The following is a 15,250-nucleotide window of genomic DNA, read 5'->3' on the forward strand; positions in this document are numbered from 1 at the left end:
TTGCAGCGATGTCTGCTCCTCCGGATCAAGCGAAGACGGTGATGGCAGCCCGAGTCGCTCCCCTTGCAAAACTTCGCAATTCCATAGGTGTTTTAGTCTGGTACGGCTGTGCATCTGGCTTTTAACATGAGAAGCATTGAAACGTACTGACTGGCATACTTGCTTCACACGCTCAGGAAGAATCCTGGTACACAATTTCAAAGAAAATGGCACAAGGATTTCAGCAGGAGACGCACTAATGTGTCTGCTGAAGTTGAATGCTTCTACCACACAGCAGGCATATTTGTGCAAAAAGAAATGCATGAAAGCACAGACAGACTCGCCCAGTTTACAAAGTTTGCATTTGTGAATACAAAAATTTAGTCGAAAATTTGACTGCACATTTTATAAAAAGTTCAAAGTACTTGCACAGTGCATGCGTGGGTATTATTGGGCAGTATTGCGAAATAAATGCACTTTGGAACAGTTTTCATGTTTGAAATGTACTCCATCAAAATGTGTCTACGAGGTCATTCCTATTGAGCAAACTTTCACTTGAGCGAACATTTTCTTAAGGTCTCCGAAGTTCGTCCAACTGGAATTTTACTGTATTCCTGCTAAACTCGCGCTGTGCTCGCAGAGCCCATTACAGTTAGTTGCGTGGGCAGTGGCACTTTTATTATTCCCATTTTTCATTAGTCACAATATATAGCAATTGTCCTCGGGGCAGTATAGCTATAGGAACTGCATGCTGCTCAGGCATTTCTTCTCGACCAACTAGTAGTGCAACATTTAACACTCTGCACCTGTCGGGCCTTCGTCCCTTCGCTGTTATCATTGCATTTTCGGCAGCCTTACAAAAGCAGAAGACGTGCAATGCTCATACGTCACCACCTCTGCGCGGCTGTGCGCAACAATTTTTTTCAATTTTTGCTCGGTCCCACGCCAGTATACATTTATACTCCGCAAAATGTCCCGTTTTTTTTTCTGAACGTGCACATGCCCACTGATACAAACGCTTGCAAGTCGTATAGCTGCTATCATTTTTAAACTGGCCGCTTTAAACACGATTGCAGCTTTTTTTTTTTTTCAACTTCAGGATCACGGCAATAATAGTGCGCGCATGTCACGCGGAAACTCGTACTACGAGTATTTGTATTTGTAGCTAATGATGATGCTGATGCTGCTGCGGCTATCCCCCTTTGCTGCGGCTATCCCCCTCGGGCTGCTTTCGGGCGATCAGAAAAAGCGATCAAGTGCTCCACTAAATATTGTTGACGTGGAAAAGCACACGCTTGTCAAGGCCTAGCCCTCCCCTGTAGCGTTCGGGCGATGAATGAGAAGAAAAAAAAAAATCAGATTCACAGTGCATTGCTAGGAGGGGAAGTGCGATCTTAATGGAGTTGAATGGGTATCCTTTTCTTTCGCAGCTATGGTTCTTTGTTTCCTTACTCCACAATTTTGCAACATATTTAGGCTGAACAGCTCTGGACACCGATAGCAGCATATCGACATCTCAAACGATAAAAGAAATCTCTACACGGGCTTTCGACCGCGCTACAAGAAAAAAACAAAACCAAAACCGAAACTAGAAATCGTTACGTTCATGGTGGTTGCGATTCAACATTGGTTGCGATTGGCTGGATTGTGCAGGTTTGTTTACCTCCTCCTCTTAGAAATTGTTATTGCTTCTTTCTTTTCAGCGCGCTTTCAGCTGTTTCGACCAGTACTGAAGCTATTTAAAGCTGGTTTAATTACCGGCGGCGTCCGCTTGTGCCACAGTCAGTGTGCTATACATCAGAGCAAACAAAAGTTCATGGACTCTTAGCAAACTGACCGTAGTACTGCGCTTGTGGCTGCCAGCCTCGCGATATCAAATCACTTGACGCGACGTCGACGTCGATTAGTCAAAGCCACAAGGGCTTCTCAGTGCACAGATACGCTGCATCCGTGGAGCCCAGTGCCGAAGTTCGGAGCTGTCGAAGGATCTTCGTTCGGCGTCAGCCGCGCCTGTTCGCTATTCCACTCTCTCAACTTCCTCCTGGCCTAGGAGGAAGCTAGTCGACAAGCGATCGAGTGAGGATAATGTTGTCCCTCGCACGAAGGCTGACCTTGCGTCCATGCGTTTACAGGCAAGGATTCAAATGTTCTCTATCGCTTTCTCACTTCGCGTGTATCATCGTGTCTATCTCAATTTAGCTAGCGGCGACATCACTGCTGCTGACACGACTTGTCCTCAGAGCTCTGCCGGCTTTGATCTGTGTACCTGACTTCGAACCTCGAGGTCATTTCTCCTTACATCTCCGTCCTCCTCGCGACTTTGTTTCAGGGTTAACACGGCTTTTTGCTCCTCGTCGGCATCTTCGCCCCTCCAGCGCTTCAACCTCGCTGTCGCCAACGTTGAGAAGCTGCCCGAGGAGCCGTCGAACGACGTGAAGCTCAAGTTGTACGCGCTCTACAAGCAGGTAATACTGTCACAACACGCCGCCGCATGTGAGCTGTTTGATGGTGTTGTTGTTGTGTGTGATAACCTGATATATCGAGAACGGTTGTCTCAGACTGGCGCTGGCACTGAACCCGTGAAACGTGAGGGCCGTTCATGGACATACGTGCATGGCCTCCGTTCACTTGAAGGGCAGTCTAGCGTAGATCTAACCAATGTTGTCATTCAGTTCTCTGATTTATCGATTTGTGTAACATGTGCATATATTCGAAAAGGATGGGCAATGTTTAATCAACCTCTGAACCGGAGCCGGAAAGTCTTCATCACTGCTGCCAGGTTGTGCAATCAGTTCACCCAAGATTGAGTACTTTGATGAAATCATGAGAGAGTTGTAAATGTTTCGCTTTAAAACGGAAGATTTCAACTCTTCAACCTCCACTGTTTACTTGAAGCGTATAGCAGCTAGTTACAGGTGATCTAAGTGTCTTCGAATTATAATTGCTTCTTTGTGTCTTCAAATGTCCCTCAAGTTCTGTTGACATGGTCCCTGGCAGCGTTTCACTCTGCGAAGAAATGTGTAATAGCCTGTGGAATCCGTGAATTTCAATGCCGTGCTCATGAGTGTGTGACAATCATGCCTTGTTTCATTTACACCTCTCGTGCACCTGTGCATTTGCTTTCACATTGGCCCCATTTTCTCAATTTTATTGCGGAACATTAGTCGTTAATAAGGCAAATTAAGCTTCACATGAGACAGGGCATTGGCCGCTACTTAAAGACCTTAGTCTGTTGCCACATCCTTGCCTTTGCACAGGAAAAATAGCTAAGGAAACACGGACAGTTTGTCTGAGTAGCAGCTTATGCTATGTACTAATGGATGAATATCTATTCCTGTCTTACCACCACTGTCCTCATACATGACCCATGCATGTTGTTGTTCCTTTTCCTTTGTCTGCCCCCTTTGTACAGCAGCTTTAGTTCTTGTGAAATCGGGAAAGGTAATAGGAAATAGAAAAGGGCAGAAGTGCATGTAAGTCAAGGAGGGAATGCATAGCACAAAAACTTTTTCGTGAGATAATTACACACCAAAGTATATTTGTAAGGGAGTAACTACTCATTAGCATCCACTCATGTGCAGCCATACGGCTGCATAGGAAAATACGGCTGCATAGGAAAGCTCTACAGCTTTCACAGAAACTTATTCATCTTGACCCTGGGTTCGAACCCAGGACCACCGCCCGAGTAATGCTAATGAATAATTACTCCGTTATCACTGTTCTAGGTAGAGCACACTTTGGGAAAATGCTGTGAGTTCGTGATGTGCATAATTGTGTATGAGGCACTTTAAAGACTTAATGTGCCGAAGCGACACATAGTTTATTTCTTAGCCATAACATTTGTTAACATATTGAAAGTGGAGCACACTAAACTAACAGTGTGAGTTTTGGGAACCCCGCACTAAAAATGCAAATTATTGCACGAGTTCTTGATCCCAAGGACTCATGTTTGCCCATGGGGCCTTCAGCTGTTCACTGGCACAAAAAGATGCATAAAAAGGCAGGCACGAGCAGCGTAATGTCAACTGCTGTGAACCCATGTAATGAATGTGTGTTTCTACCCCTGATGCCAGGCCACAGTGGGCAAATGCTCTGCTTCCAAGCCAGGAGTGTTTGACCTGGTCGGCAGGGCCAAGTGGGACGCCTGGAACGCCCTCGGCGACATGCCTAAGGTTTGCTGTTTGCCTGCATGTGCGTTTTTCTTAGACAACCCTCAGGCAGCTTGTGAGGCCTCTCATGACCATGTGTGCTGTGCATCATAAGCACCGTCGTCATCTGGTGTGCAGAAGCACTTTGAAATGGCAGTTGAAGGACTACTTTTGGGGGGTAAGTGTAAGTGTAAAAGGAGGGAGTCAGGAAAGTTTAGTCTCCACTGTGCATGAGGCATACAACTGAGTATCAGGCATGTTTCAGTTCAAGGAACCTTCACCACTTTTGTGATGCCTTAGTTCTGAAACCCCAGTTGTTGCTTTCCTTGTGGGACAGTAGATAGTGTGATGGTCGTTCAGTGATGAGGGGTGGCGCTGTAATTTTTATAATGTATTCATGGTATACCTACATTACCTTAAGAGTATTATTGTATGGAGGAAATCAATATATGTAAATGACATTACAGCTGCTCGCATCGTGTTGAGTTCTTTCATTTTATTTCTCAAGAAATATGGTACAAAAGTCCATGGTCTGCCCAGACTTTCGGCTCTTTCAAGCCTTGTGTTCAGCTTGCAGTTTTGCCACTACATATGCCAGTAAAACTTGTCATGAATGCTGTCTGTTCTTCTAAAGCATCTCTCTGCACAAGTATGTTCACATAACAACCTTTTTGACTATTGTGTGGCCAACTGAAAAAAAAAAGTATTTTAATGCGTCACAGTGGGATTCAAATGGTCTTGACGCAGTTTGTATGGCTGATGCTGAGTGAGTGACAGTGTGTCAGCCTAAAGCTTGTGTTTATATGTGAAATGGTATATGAGAAAAAGAAATTTTACAACAGGCAACAGCTAGCCAGTGCGCGCGTTGACCTGCACGTCACTTACACTGTCATGCTGGGAGTACTTTAAGCTGACAAGATTGAAGAGTAATGTACTGTTTGTTCTATTTTATCAGTGATAAGGATTTCACGCAGCACCGGTCAGTTGCATGACAGACTTTTACACCTTTAGCATAACGTTGGGTGGTGCTGATGCAAGTTTTCTTTGCAGGAACTCCAACTGGTGTATAGGCCTTAGCGCACAGGTTAATAATATGTCCTGTTGAATTCAACATGAGTTGCAATGCATGCAGTGCAGTAGGAGTTCAGTTCTCGAAACAATGCGTGCCGAGTGTTACAGGAAATTGATGCAATCAGCCATCGATGCAAAGAACAAATTACTGTTTGGGTTCATGCAAGTCTGGTGCCCTGTGTGAATGCGCATTGATTTACTATAAATCGGAAACCTCAGTTGGCTCACTTCAGTCGCATTGCATGCCAATTGATCGCGATAGTATATCTCGCTTTGACCTGCTTGTAAATGTTGCGTCCAAATATTGCACTACATCAGTTTTACTAATATTGGAATGATTCCATTGAGTTAGTTACTATGGACGCCCACACCACCAGACTGCAGGTGAATGTTGCACCCCAACTCAGTTTAAGCCAATAGCACTAACCTCTCATACCGCATGCATCCATACTTTTCCCACATTGAAAGGCCTTTGAATCTTTGGAGAAAAAATAAACTTTTGCACAATCACTGGGTGGAAATAAAAATAACCTTGAGAATGCCAGCTTATACAGTGGTTCCTGAGCGGTAATCCTCAGTAAGCATATAACGTATGCCCTGCACTATGCCTCTGCAGTTACTCATGCCCAAAACGCACTTCCAAGGTAGCTTTTCAAGCAAGAAAGTTTCTTAAACATTTTGAATCGATAATCGTACGCCTTGTGGTCCTACCTTTTCATTGCAGCATATGTTTTAAAGCACCGAGTTAAACAATTCTAAAGCAACAAAAGCAGCCAGCCAAAACTACAAGCAGGACAATGCTTCTTCAGCGATGCTTCTGATGTATCAGTTACATCACAGGCATTATTGGAAAAATCTTTATATGCTTGCTGAATGGCTGAAGTGCTAGTGATTGCAAACAAACAATGACGCTGTCTATTACTAAATGTGAGGCAAACAATTTTGGTTTAGTGAGCGTGCGAGTTTTGTTTGTGATACCACAAATGCGCTGTTTCTCTTAGAATTGCTTGAACTAAAGGTCATGAAAATGGCAAACTTGGAACTCGTTTCGTGCAGGAATGAAATGCCAAACTTGGTACAAATTATCAGGATGAAGGAGTGAACCTGCAGAAAAAGTTGCATTAAAGTGCGTGAACTTCAACATACCCTTGAAGTTGCCTTTTTTTTTTTTTTAAGCCAATACCACATCTTCTTCCTTAACAGGAGAAGGCACAAGATGAGTACTCTTCTCTCGTGGACAAGCTTGCTGGCGACTCACCGAGCCCTAGCGGCAGCTCACCGAGTGTGAGCAGTGCAGTGGAGTCATCTTCCACCAGTGATGGCGACCTAGCATGCAGCATTGAGGACAATGGCTTTATCATTCGCTTCAATCGGCCAAACAAGAAAAACTCCATCACCCTCGAGATGTACAACGCCATGATCAAGCACCTCAAAGAGGCAGCAGATCGTAAAGACGTTCACTACCTGGTGCTTACAGGCACGGGTGACTTCTTCTCAAGTGGCAATGACCTGGGCAACTTCATGAACCGGCTCAAGACAGGCCTGCCGCCAGACGTGCTTGCCAAAGATGCAGCTGAGGTTGTCCGGTGAGTGGCTGGTTGGGAGTGTTACATGACCTGGTCACCTGAGAGTCTAGAGTGTACAGCATGCTTTGTTTGTCCACTTCCAGACTGTCCCTGCTGTGGTACTTATCTCTGGTAGTGTAAGCTTTAAAAGGCAACTGCAGAGGTTTTTTGAACATTTTCAGTTGATAATCGCATTGCATTCTTAGAGTCCCTTCTCTCCGGTGCAAAAAATTGTTTTTCAAAATATCGAGTAGAACTATTTTAAAACGGCAAAAACTAGGAAAACAAAACCGAAACTGCATTTCATCCAGACTATGACAACACGACATACCAACCTATGATGTCACGAATACTGTCCCAACAGTTATCGTGTGCATGCTAATTGGCTAAACTGTCGCGACAGTAAGGGACAGCTTGGGTCATTATTTTTCTTAGCTCACCAAAATCAAGCGAGGAGTTTTATCCTTCGTCAAATGCAGAATGAATATCAACGAACATGCCAACCTATGACGTCACACGCGCAAAGTTGCCTGTAGAAATCGCCCCGATTGAAGCCACGGAATTGCAAGTTTTACAATTCATTTGCACTGCATCAAGTCATCGCTCGGTTGTGAAATTTGGCACAACTGACCAGGAAACTGTGGTGAACTTACCCTGAAAGTTTCAGTAAAATCCATGGGGGTATAAAAAACGCTGGATTTGCCCTTTAAAGAGGCTCTGAAACACTTTCTGGGGAGAATACGTAAACTCACTCAATCGCTACATTCTCTCGTCATGAACACGCGAGCCAAATAATACACTTCTGCACACAGTAGATAACTCAGTCACGCGCAAAAGTTGGTGATCCCTTTCCAGTGAATTTTTCATGCTCACGCCCTTCTCCACCTCACACTCCTGTGTATTTCTGTCCAGAGATGGCTGTTGGTTATATTCTTTGTGATGTCACGGAGCTACCTTGGCTGAAGCCAGTCAGCTGTGTCCCTCCTGCGGGCCAAAAGCCCCCCCCCCCCCAATTCTCACGCACGTCAGCAAGCCTGCAGTGGGGCTAAGTGGATAGGGTTGGCGGAGGAGTGCTGACCTTTGAGTGGGAAAAAAAAAAATGAAGAGAGAGCGAAAGGCACAAAGATGCTGAAATTCAAATTTTGACTACAGACAAGAATACTTGCTAGGATATTCATGAGGTGGCATCTTTTAACATTTCAGGAATATCACACATTTATTGAGAGGAAGCGGGCAGAGTGGGTGAGGAACAAACGCGGGTTAATGACATCGTAGTCGAAATCAAGAGGAAGAACTGGGCTTGGGCAGGGCACGTAATGCGAAGGCAAGATAACCTCTGGTCCTTAAGGGTAGCAAAGTGGATTCCAAGAGAAGGCAGGTGTAGGAGGGGACGACAAAGTTAGGTGGGCGGATGAGATTAGGAAGTTTGCGGTGATATGGTGGCCACTGCTGGCAAAGGACAGGGTTAATTGGAGAGACATGGGAGAGGCCTTTGCCCTGCAGTGGGCATAGTGGGGCTGCTGCTATTGCTGCTGCTGATGATGATAGGATGACTACTCATGCATGGTGTTGCCCTCACCGGTCAAAAGGCAGAAAACAAAGAGTTGGCACTGTTCTTGTTGAGCCACTTAGTTTGTTTTTCAGTGGAAGCCTGGTAATTTCAGTGTGGTTGTTGCAGGAATTATGTAGCTGCTTTCATCAACTTCCCCAAGCCAGCTGTGGCTCTGGTCAACGGCCCATCCATAGGAGTTGCTTGCACTATTTTGGGCCTCTTCGACTTTATCTATGCCTCGGACAAGGTATGCCACATCGTTGTCAGTATGATTTCTTCAAGCACTTTGTTCTGTTGTTTGTTGTGCATAGTTCTGTCTGCGTCTCTATATGCCAGTGTAGTCTGCGTGACAGTTGGAACTGTTGGCTTTGTAGTGGCGCCCACGTGAATGAACCACTCACCATATAGAATCTCCGGCTCTCAACAGGCCGCACTGCCGCCCTAAGCGATGCACGAGATAACCCTTGTTCCTTCCCTTTCTCTTTTTTTTTTCTTTTATTACTTCCTCTTGCTGTGCTGGGCAGTGCCCCATGCACTGGCCTACTGCTTCTAACCTAAACTTGAGGATGAACAGCAGTTGCACTGCACGGGCATCAAGTCCCAAGATGTTTTTTCTCATCTGTTTTTTCACATACACTCGACAGTTTAAAAGGGCTTGTAGAAAAGCTTGTTTGCTCTTCTCCGCCGAATGACCTGTGTTCTGTAATGTTCAGTGGAAGTGGACCAGTGACTGCCAGGGGTTAAAACCATCTGCGCTGTCACTCACTTCATCATGAGAATAGGCAGCTGTGCATTCATCTGTACTGTGAAATGTCAGAAAAGGACTATGGCTTAATAAGTAACTGGTTAATATATGCAGCTGCCTTGCAATTTGCTCAGGAAAGAGAAATTAGCTGTCCACTCCAACATTTTAGAGCTTGGCATTGATTACATCATTATATCCTCCTGAATCCCTGCAATGGAAAATTTATCCAATATATTGAAGAACAGAACTGTAGCCACAGCAAGCATGGAAGGAGGTTTGGTCCCATAGAAAGCTGTTTCTGTGTTGCTGCTGTCTAGCGTGTGTGTGGTCAAAGTTGCATTGGTTCCTTCTTGAGGAGCCCTTGCAGAGATGCGAGTCAGTGTGAACACATTTTTTCATCGCGGTGGCGGTAAAAAAAAACTCACGTGCAGCTGATCTGAATGCGTTTGAACACATGGCATAGCACTACTAAGCACTGTTTGAGTCATGAGGGCTCTCACTTTCCTCTGTGCTTCAAAAATTTCACACTTTCTTATATATATTGGACATTGCCCACCATGCACAAATTTGCTCCACCTTGGGGGATTCCCCTAAAACACATTGCACTAACTCAGCCAAAAGTTTGCAATGCAGCTAAAAATATTTCAACTGTCTCCAGACTTGAATTGTCTTAATTTGAATATCTGAGAAAAATTGCTGACCAAATTTACACTCTCAGTTGTAGGACAATATCTCCTATTCGTGTGTACAGCATGCAATTAGTCTAGTGTACGCAAGAATTACTGCATTTCCAGCTGGTACCCTATGTTCTTCCTTTTTTTTTTTGTTCTCTATTTTATGCTGTCTCCTACAGGCATTCTTTCACACACCATTCACACTGCTGGGACTGAATCCAGAGGGCTGTTCATCTTACACATTCCCAAGGGCCATGGGTTTGGCAAGGGTGAGTTTACACAAACCGTTCATTCTTTTACTTGAAGTGCTGAAAATGCACGCAAAAGTGCCACTCTCAAGCCTGTCAGGATGCTGCATTTTATACTGTGCATAGCTTGCTTAGTCAGGTCAAGCACATTGATACGTTCTTGAGATTATTGAAAGAAGGCCCTGCTTCGTAGAGTATCTTTCCCTTTATCATCTATACAGTATAACTCCATTAGTTGGACCCTTATTAACTCAGAAATTCGGATAATCCAGACTGCCAACGTGGTCCTGGCCAGCGTCCACACAAGTCTGTGATCGCGGACGCAAATTAATTGAGACGCAGCTGGGTTCACACGGTAATTTGGACAGGCTCTTGACTAGAGTCTGTGCCGTGGTAAGAACGGCACAGCAGGTGATTGTCTAAATATCCCACATCACATCAAATACCACGTCAGAGGAGCCCATGCACCTGTGACATGCGTGCAGTGGCAGGCACGGCAACTTTTGGAGGTTCCTGTTACCGAAAAATTGCACAACTGCATAGTTTCGTTTTCTCTTTTTCATCATTTCACTTCAGACCATGGCGGCCTGGCCACGTGTCAGCCAGCCAGCTGAGCACAGTTCTGCGCAGTTTCGAACACTTAATTGGATGTCGCTGGCCTTTCCAATTGCTTACCAAAAGATGGCTCGGCATTTCAGCTTCATTGCATATTGCCCTCATTTATGTCCCCGCGGTTCTTCTGTTCCTCCTGTGCACCAGAACTGTGCACTCATGACACACAGTTCGCTGCATGTACGGTAGAGCCTCCTCACTTGTGGTAACGCCATTTGTGAGGAGGCTCCACTGCTACCCCGTCTCACTGTGGAGGAATCCGCAGAAGCCTTTATCATTCCGGAGCAATTCTACATTGTCATATCCAACAGTGTGCATACAGTAAAGCATCGTTGCTACACAGTCGTCAACTCAAGAACAGGTGACCACCGCTGTGGTTTCCAGCAAATAATCGTTCAAATAATTCAGATATTTCTCCACAATAGGCACAGATCATTGTCATGACTGCATATGTTCTGGCTCATTATTGATGCGGTGGCGTAACACAGACGTCTGCATTTATGATGAAGAGCCAGCTTCATGACATGTATCTTTAAGTAGTTGCTGATTGCTGAATGCAAACGTAAATTTTATCAACCATATTGATTTGCCTCCGGGAGCTGCCAACAATCCTCAATAACAACCAATGTCAGTGCAACTTAGGGACACCCCTTTTGTGTGGCATTATCTTTCAGTTACATGATGAATTCGACTGTGAAAAAAAGGAGTGTCATGTGGTCAGAGTGCTGTGCCATGCTCTTGGCTCTGTGACCAGTGTCTGACACATGACCGATCCTCGCAGGCCAACCGGGTGCTGATGCTCAATGAGCAGCTCAGTGCAGTGGAGGCCAAAGCATGCGGATTTGTGACGGACGTGTTCCCGCATGCTACCTTCCACGAGGAGACCAAGAAAAAGCTCCAGCAGCTGTCCAAGCTGCCACCCAAGGTGTGCACATGTACAGACTTCATCATCTTGAGAGCACAGCTGAACCACAGCTGTCTCAGTGAGGAAGGTAGAACGCCTACGCATGTGTACTGGACAGCTTTTGGACATAGCCAGGCCTGCCGTCATCATTAAAATTGGTTCCTCTAACAACTTTGCTAGAAGAAATGTCGAACACAAGCTACTAACTCAGTGGAATGTGCCCACCTAGCAGCATTCGTCAGTAATGATCGTAATAGCGTACGCCTTGCTGTGGGGGTCATTGTTTCCGGGGTGAGGGGGAGAAAGAACAATTAAGGTATTAAAGACTTACTTAGATGGCCTTTAATATAAAAGGACCATGATTTACATGACTAGTCAGCTCTAGTGAGAAGCAAACTGGCTTGCTGTAGAAAATGCAAGGGCAGCACAAGGTCCCAACACATTTAGGAAACTTGAAGGGAGCTGCGTGCATTCCTCATCATGTTCTGTTCCTGTAGTGCTTGAAAATTTTCTGTAGCTTCAGATAGTGTTGCCAGCGCATTAAGTAGCAACTTTGTCCAGCCCGGTATTGTTTAAAGCATCCTGCCTTTACTTGTGAGCTTGTGAATTGATACGCTGCACAACCTCTGCCTGATTTGCCACTCCTTTTGCCTTGTATTTTGTGTTTGCCAAGCTCTCGGGGCTCTGGTAGTAATGCTGCCATTAGTGGCTTCTTTTTATGCTGAACAACCTTTCGATTGAAACTTTGCTCATACCTTGATCACTTGCTGATCACATACTCCTCCAGTGGTGATTTGGAACTCTGCTGTTTCAGTGAGTTTCATTCCTACGTCCAGTTGAAGCTTTCTTGAAACCCATGGCCCACATTAGCTGGGAGACTCGGCGTCGCATCTGATTGCTCCGTAACAGTGCAGTGGAAGAGCACGTCATATAGCATGCAGGCTTTGAGTGTCTGGTCCCTTCTGGTGGCCTGTCGCTTCTGCTTTTTCTCACAGCTGCTATTTTAATAGTTACAAAAGCTACTTTCCTTTCAGAAATAAGCAAGAAGTAATCGTCCACACTGTCCTTGCTAGTAGAAGCCGTTGGTTGCTTTGGTATGCTGGTTTAGGGCACAGTTAAACCTTGACCGCTCTCACAGTGAATTGCACTGTTCGGGTTGTGCTATGGAGTGCAGATGCACCAGCTGGAACTCCATTGAAATGCTATATACTAGAGCTAGTTAAAGCTCATAGCCAGTTTGTTTACATACCCATTTGCTATCCACAGTAGTTTGTTTTCATTTCAGCGCCATGCTGCCGGCTTTTCAAGTGATGCAGTGCTGTACCAAAAAGTGCCATCGTGTAGGCATTTTTCAGAAAGAGGGCACTGATAGCTTTGACCTTATATATAGGCCAGGATGTGTGTCAGTAGTTAAAATGACTGATTAACTGAAAGAGGCAGAGCCTTTTGCTTTGCTTCTCCGAGGAATGCTAAATTACTGGCATAGTTGACAACAGAAAAGTCAGATAGAAAACGGTGGTCACTACTGATGTCGCGCAAATGAACTCTGGCATGTGCTGACACATACCTGATTAGTACATTTCATTTGGAGCTTCAGCATCGTGTGCTCTCTGGCTGTGTCCATACACACTGAATGTACTTGAAGTGGCAAGCTTGAAATGCTTCCATTTCTTTTCTTGTTTCAGTCTCTGAAGTATTCAAAAGCACTGGTTCGTGATCCGATCTGGGCCGACCTGCACAAAGCCAACGACAAGGAGTGTGATCGCCTCAAGGAACGCTTTGTCTCGGAAGAGGCAATGCAAGCCGTCATGAACTTTTTCAAGGACAAGGGGAAGCTCTAAACCATGCAGCATGTGTGACGTGCCCATTGTGAAGGCGCCACAAAGTCTCTTGTTACTTCCGCCACTGTGAACTTTTACATGTAAATGCATTTGCAGAAGGCTATGTATACCACCTGTTTAAGTTTTTCTTGCCAGTCTATGCCCTGGTCAGTAAAGCTCCACAGGCAAAAGCATGCCCATCAGAATCCCTCAAGTGTCGAATCCAAATCTCATGTTCAGATTGTGTAATCATGGATGGAACTGAATTTCAAACTGACGAATGTCTATTCTACCTATATTGAGCATTCAGGTGTGAATCGTTCTGCACCTGTTTGATTTATGTGACACTAACAGTTTTCTTTACTTGAAATTCTGCTCAGTGGCACTTAGCACCTTGGTTGTTGCTTTAGGAAAGAGGGCTATGCCAATAACTGAAGTTAGAGCTAGGCAGAACAATTACAGTGTTGAGCATCTGACCGGTTATACCGGTGCGCCAGTCTACAAGTTACTGGTGGCTGCGTGGTGCCTTACTTACCCACTTTGGTGCCTTGCTTCTTGGGAGTGGGGGCTTCAGCTTGTATAAACAACTGAGATTTTCAGTGCTGTTGCTTTGGAGCACTCAGTCTTGCATGTATGGTGCGACTGTTTACAGTACATTGAATTAAATATGATTACGGATTTCAGGATTTCTAACCATTTGTTTTCTGTCTTATTAGCAGCCTTATGGTAAATGAATTTGCTTGATTTTTACCGTGTTACTTCAGGCGAGCAGATGCCATCGTAGCTCCAAATCTGAACTGAAGAGACCTGGGCAAGCCGTGCACTCTTCATATTTAGAGCAATTGAATGTCAAGAGACTGCAAGAGGCCTCTGGTCTGCAGCGGTCTGGATACCCACATCTTTTTTCTTATTTCTCCTCGTCTTGCCATTTGGTTAAAGCATCACTAAACGCTACTGTCAAAAGCGTTACTACACTCGGCGACAGGTTTTCTTGGCAGTGAAAAGAAAGGTACAGGGGCAGAGCATCTGTGTCTTTGTCACTGCGCCAATACCTTTGGCCGCAGGGTGGCCACCTTTTGCAGCTTGCTGTGCAGCTGCTTTTCTTTGTTGCTGGAGCAGCTGGCGCCACCTATGGAAGCTTTTTGGAACTGGAAATGTTTAAACAACTCTCAAAGGAAATGCTTTTTCCGTGCCATGCAGCGTTGAAAATGTGCATGTATGTTATAAATATGCTTTAAACCGCTATTTTTATCAATATACTCTATTTTAAAAGTAAAATAACTTCAGCCAGGGTCTCTATACACTGCGTAGGTAAAAAAAAAAGGCATGTTTCGGCTCTGTGGCTTTGGCTGCATTGCCAAGAAAAATTGTTGCGGAGTGTAGTACTTCCTATTTTAGCCAGCATATCCAAAGAGAAGCGCAAGCGTATGTTTATTAAAGGGCCACAGAAAGGGGTGTTTGTGCTCTGCTTTAAAATGCTTGCACTATGTAGAGTACACGCCATCGAGCATCCATGCCGTGTACGAGACCTCAAAAGGGAGCGGGAAATTTACAATAAATTTTTAAAAATTCCCGCTTTCGCACCTCGCGGCAACGCGCGGTGCCAGGCTTTCGCGCAAAAACCTGGCATATGACGTCACCAGCTGGTGGTTATCATTGTCTCGCAGCAGCAAATTCTTTCAGACGTCGCGCCCTACCGCGGCCGCGGCCAATCCGTGTGCGCCGCAGCCGGCGGAGGTAGGGGATGGGGCCAGCGAGTGGGGCCGGCGAAAGAGCGCAGTCGTTTTGGCATGCGACAGGAGGAGGAAAGGCGCAGAATTTGAAACTTTGTCATCATATAACTCAGCTTCCACAAAGCGCATTAAAATAATCCTTGCTGGAGGATAATTATGAACCGTCGTATTTTAATGTGCCAGACATATTGCACCTTTA

General features: G+C 45.2%; 1 protein-coding gene across 2 annotated transcripts; it reads left to right on the forward strand.

Moving 5' to 3' along the window:
• Positions 1-1,568: 1,568 nt before the first annotated feature.
• Dci (Dodecenoyl-CoA delta-isomerase) lies at positions 1,569-14,011 on the forward strand. Of its 2 annotated transcripts, none has more exons than XM_077640921.1 (8): positions 1,569-1,632; positions 2,309-2,444; positions 4,053-4,151; positions 6,402-6,784; positions 8,442-8,562; positions 9,914-10,003; positions 11,376-11,519; positions 13,184-14,011. In XM_077640921.1, the coding sequence occupies exons 1-8, from the start codon at positions 1,586-1,588 to the stop codon at positions 13,337-13,339; spliced, it is 1,176 nt and encodes a 391-aa protein (XP_077497047.1). In that variant the 5' UTR covers positions 1,569-1,585; the 3' UTR covers positions 13,340-14,011. The 2 variants fall into 2 exon arrangements, with proteins under 2 accessions (XP_077497047.1, XP_077497046.1); XM_077640920.1 differs by lacking the exon at positions 1,569-1,632 and adding an exon at positions 1,661-2,111.
• The last annotated feature ends 1,239 nt before the right edge of the window (positions 14,012-15,250 follow it).

This window comes from Amblyomma americanum, chromosome 10 (assembly GCF_052857255.1).
Source record: "Amblyomma americanum isolate KBUSLIRL-KWMA chromosome 10, ASM5285725v1, whole genome shotgun sequence".
NCBI classification, from domain to species: Eukaryota; Metazoa; Arthropoda; class Arachnida; order Ixodida; family Ixodidae; genus Amblyomma; species Amblyomma americanum.

Excerpts from the sequence above, each read along its gene's own strand:
- Dci (XM_077640921.1), top strand. The coding sequence starts at position 1,586 with ATGGTGGTTGCGATTCAACATTGGTTGCGATTGGCTGGATTGTGCAG. Across the intron at positions 2,445-4,052 it reads TGTACGCGCTCTACAAGCAG|GCCACAGTGGGCAAATGCTC; the intron begins GTAATACTGTCA and ends CCCTGATGCCAG. Across the intron at positions 11,520-13,183 it reads TGTCCAAGCTGCCACCCAAG|TCTCTGAAGTATTCAAAAGC; the intron begins GTGTGCACATGT and ends TTCTTGTTTCAG.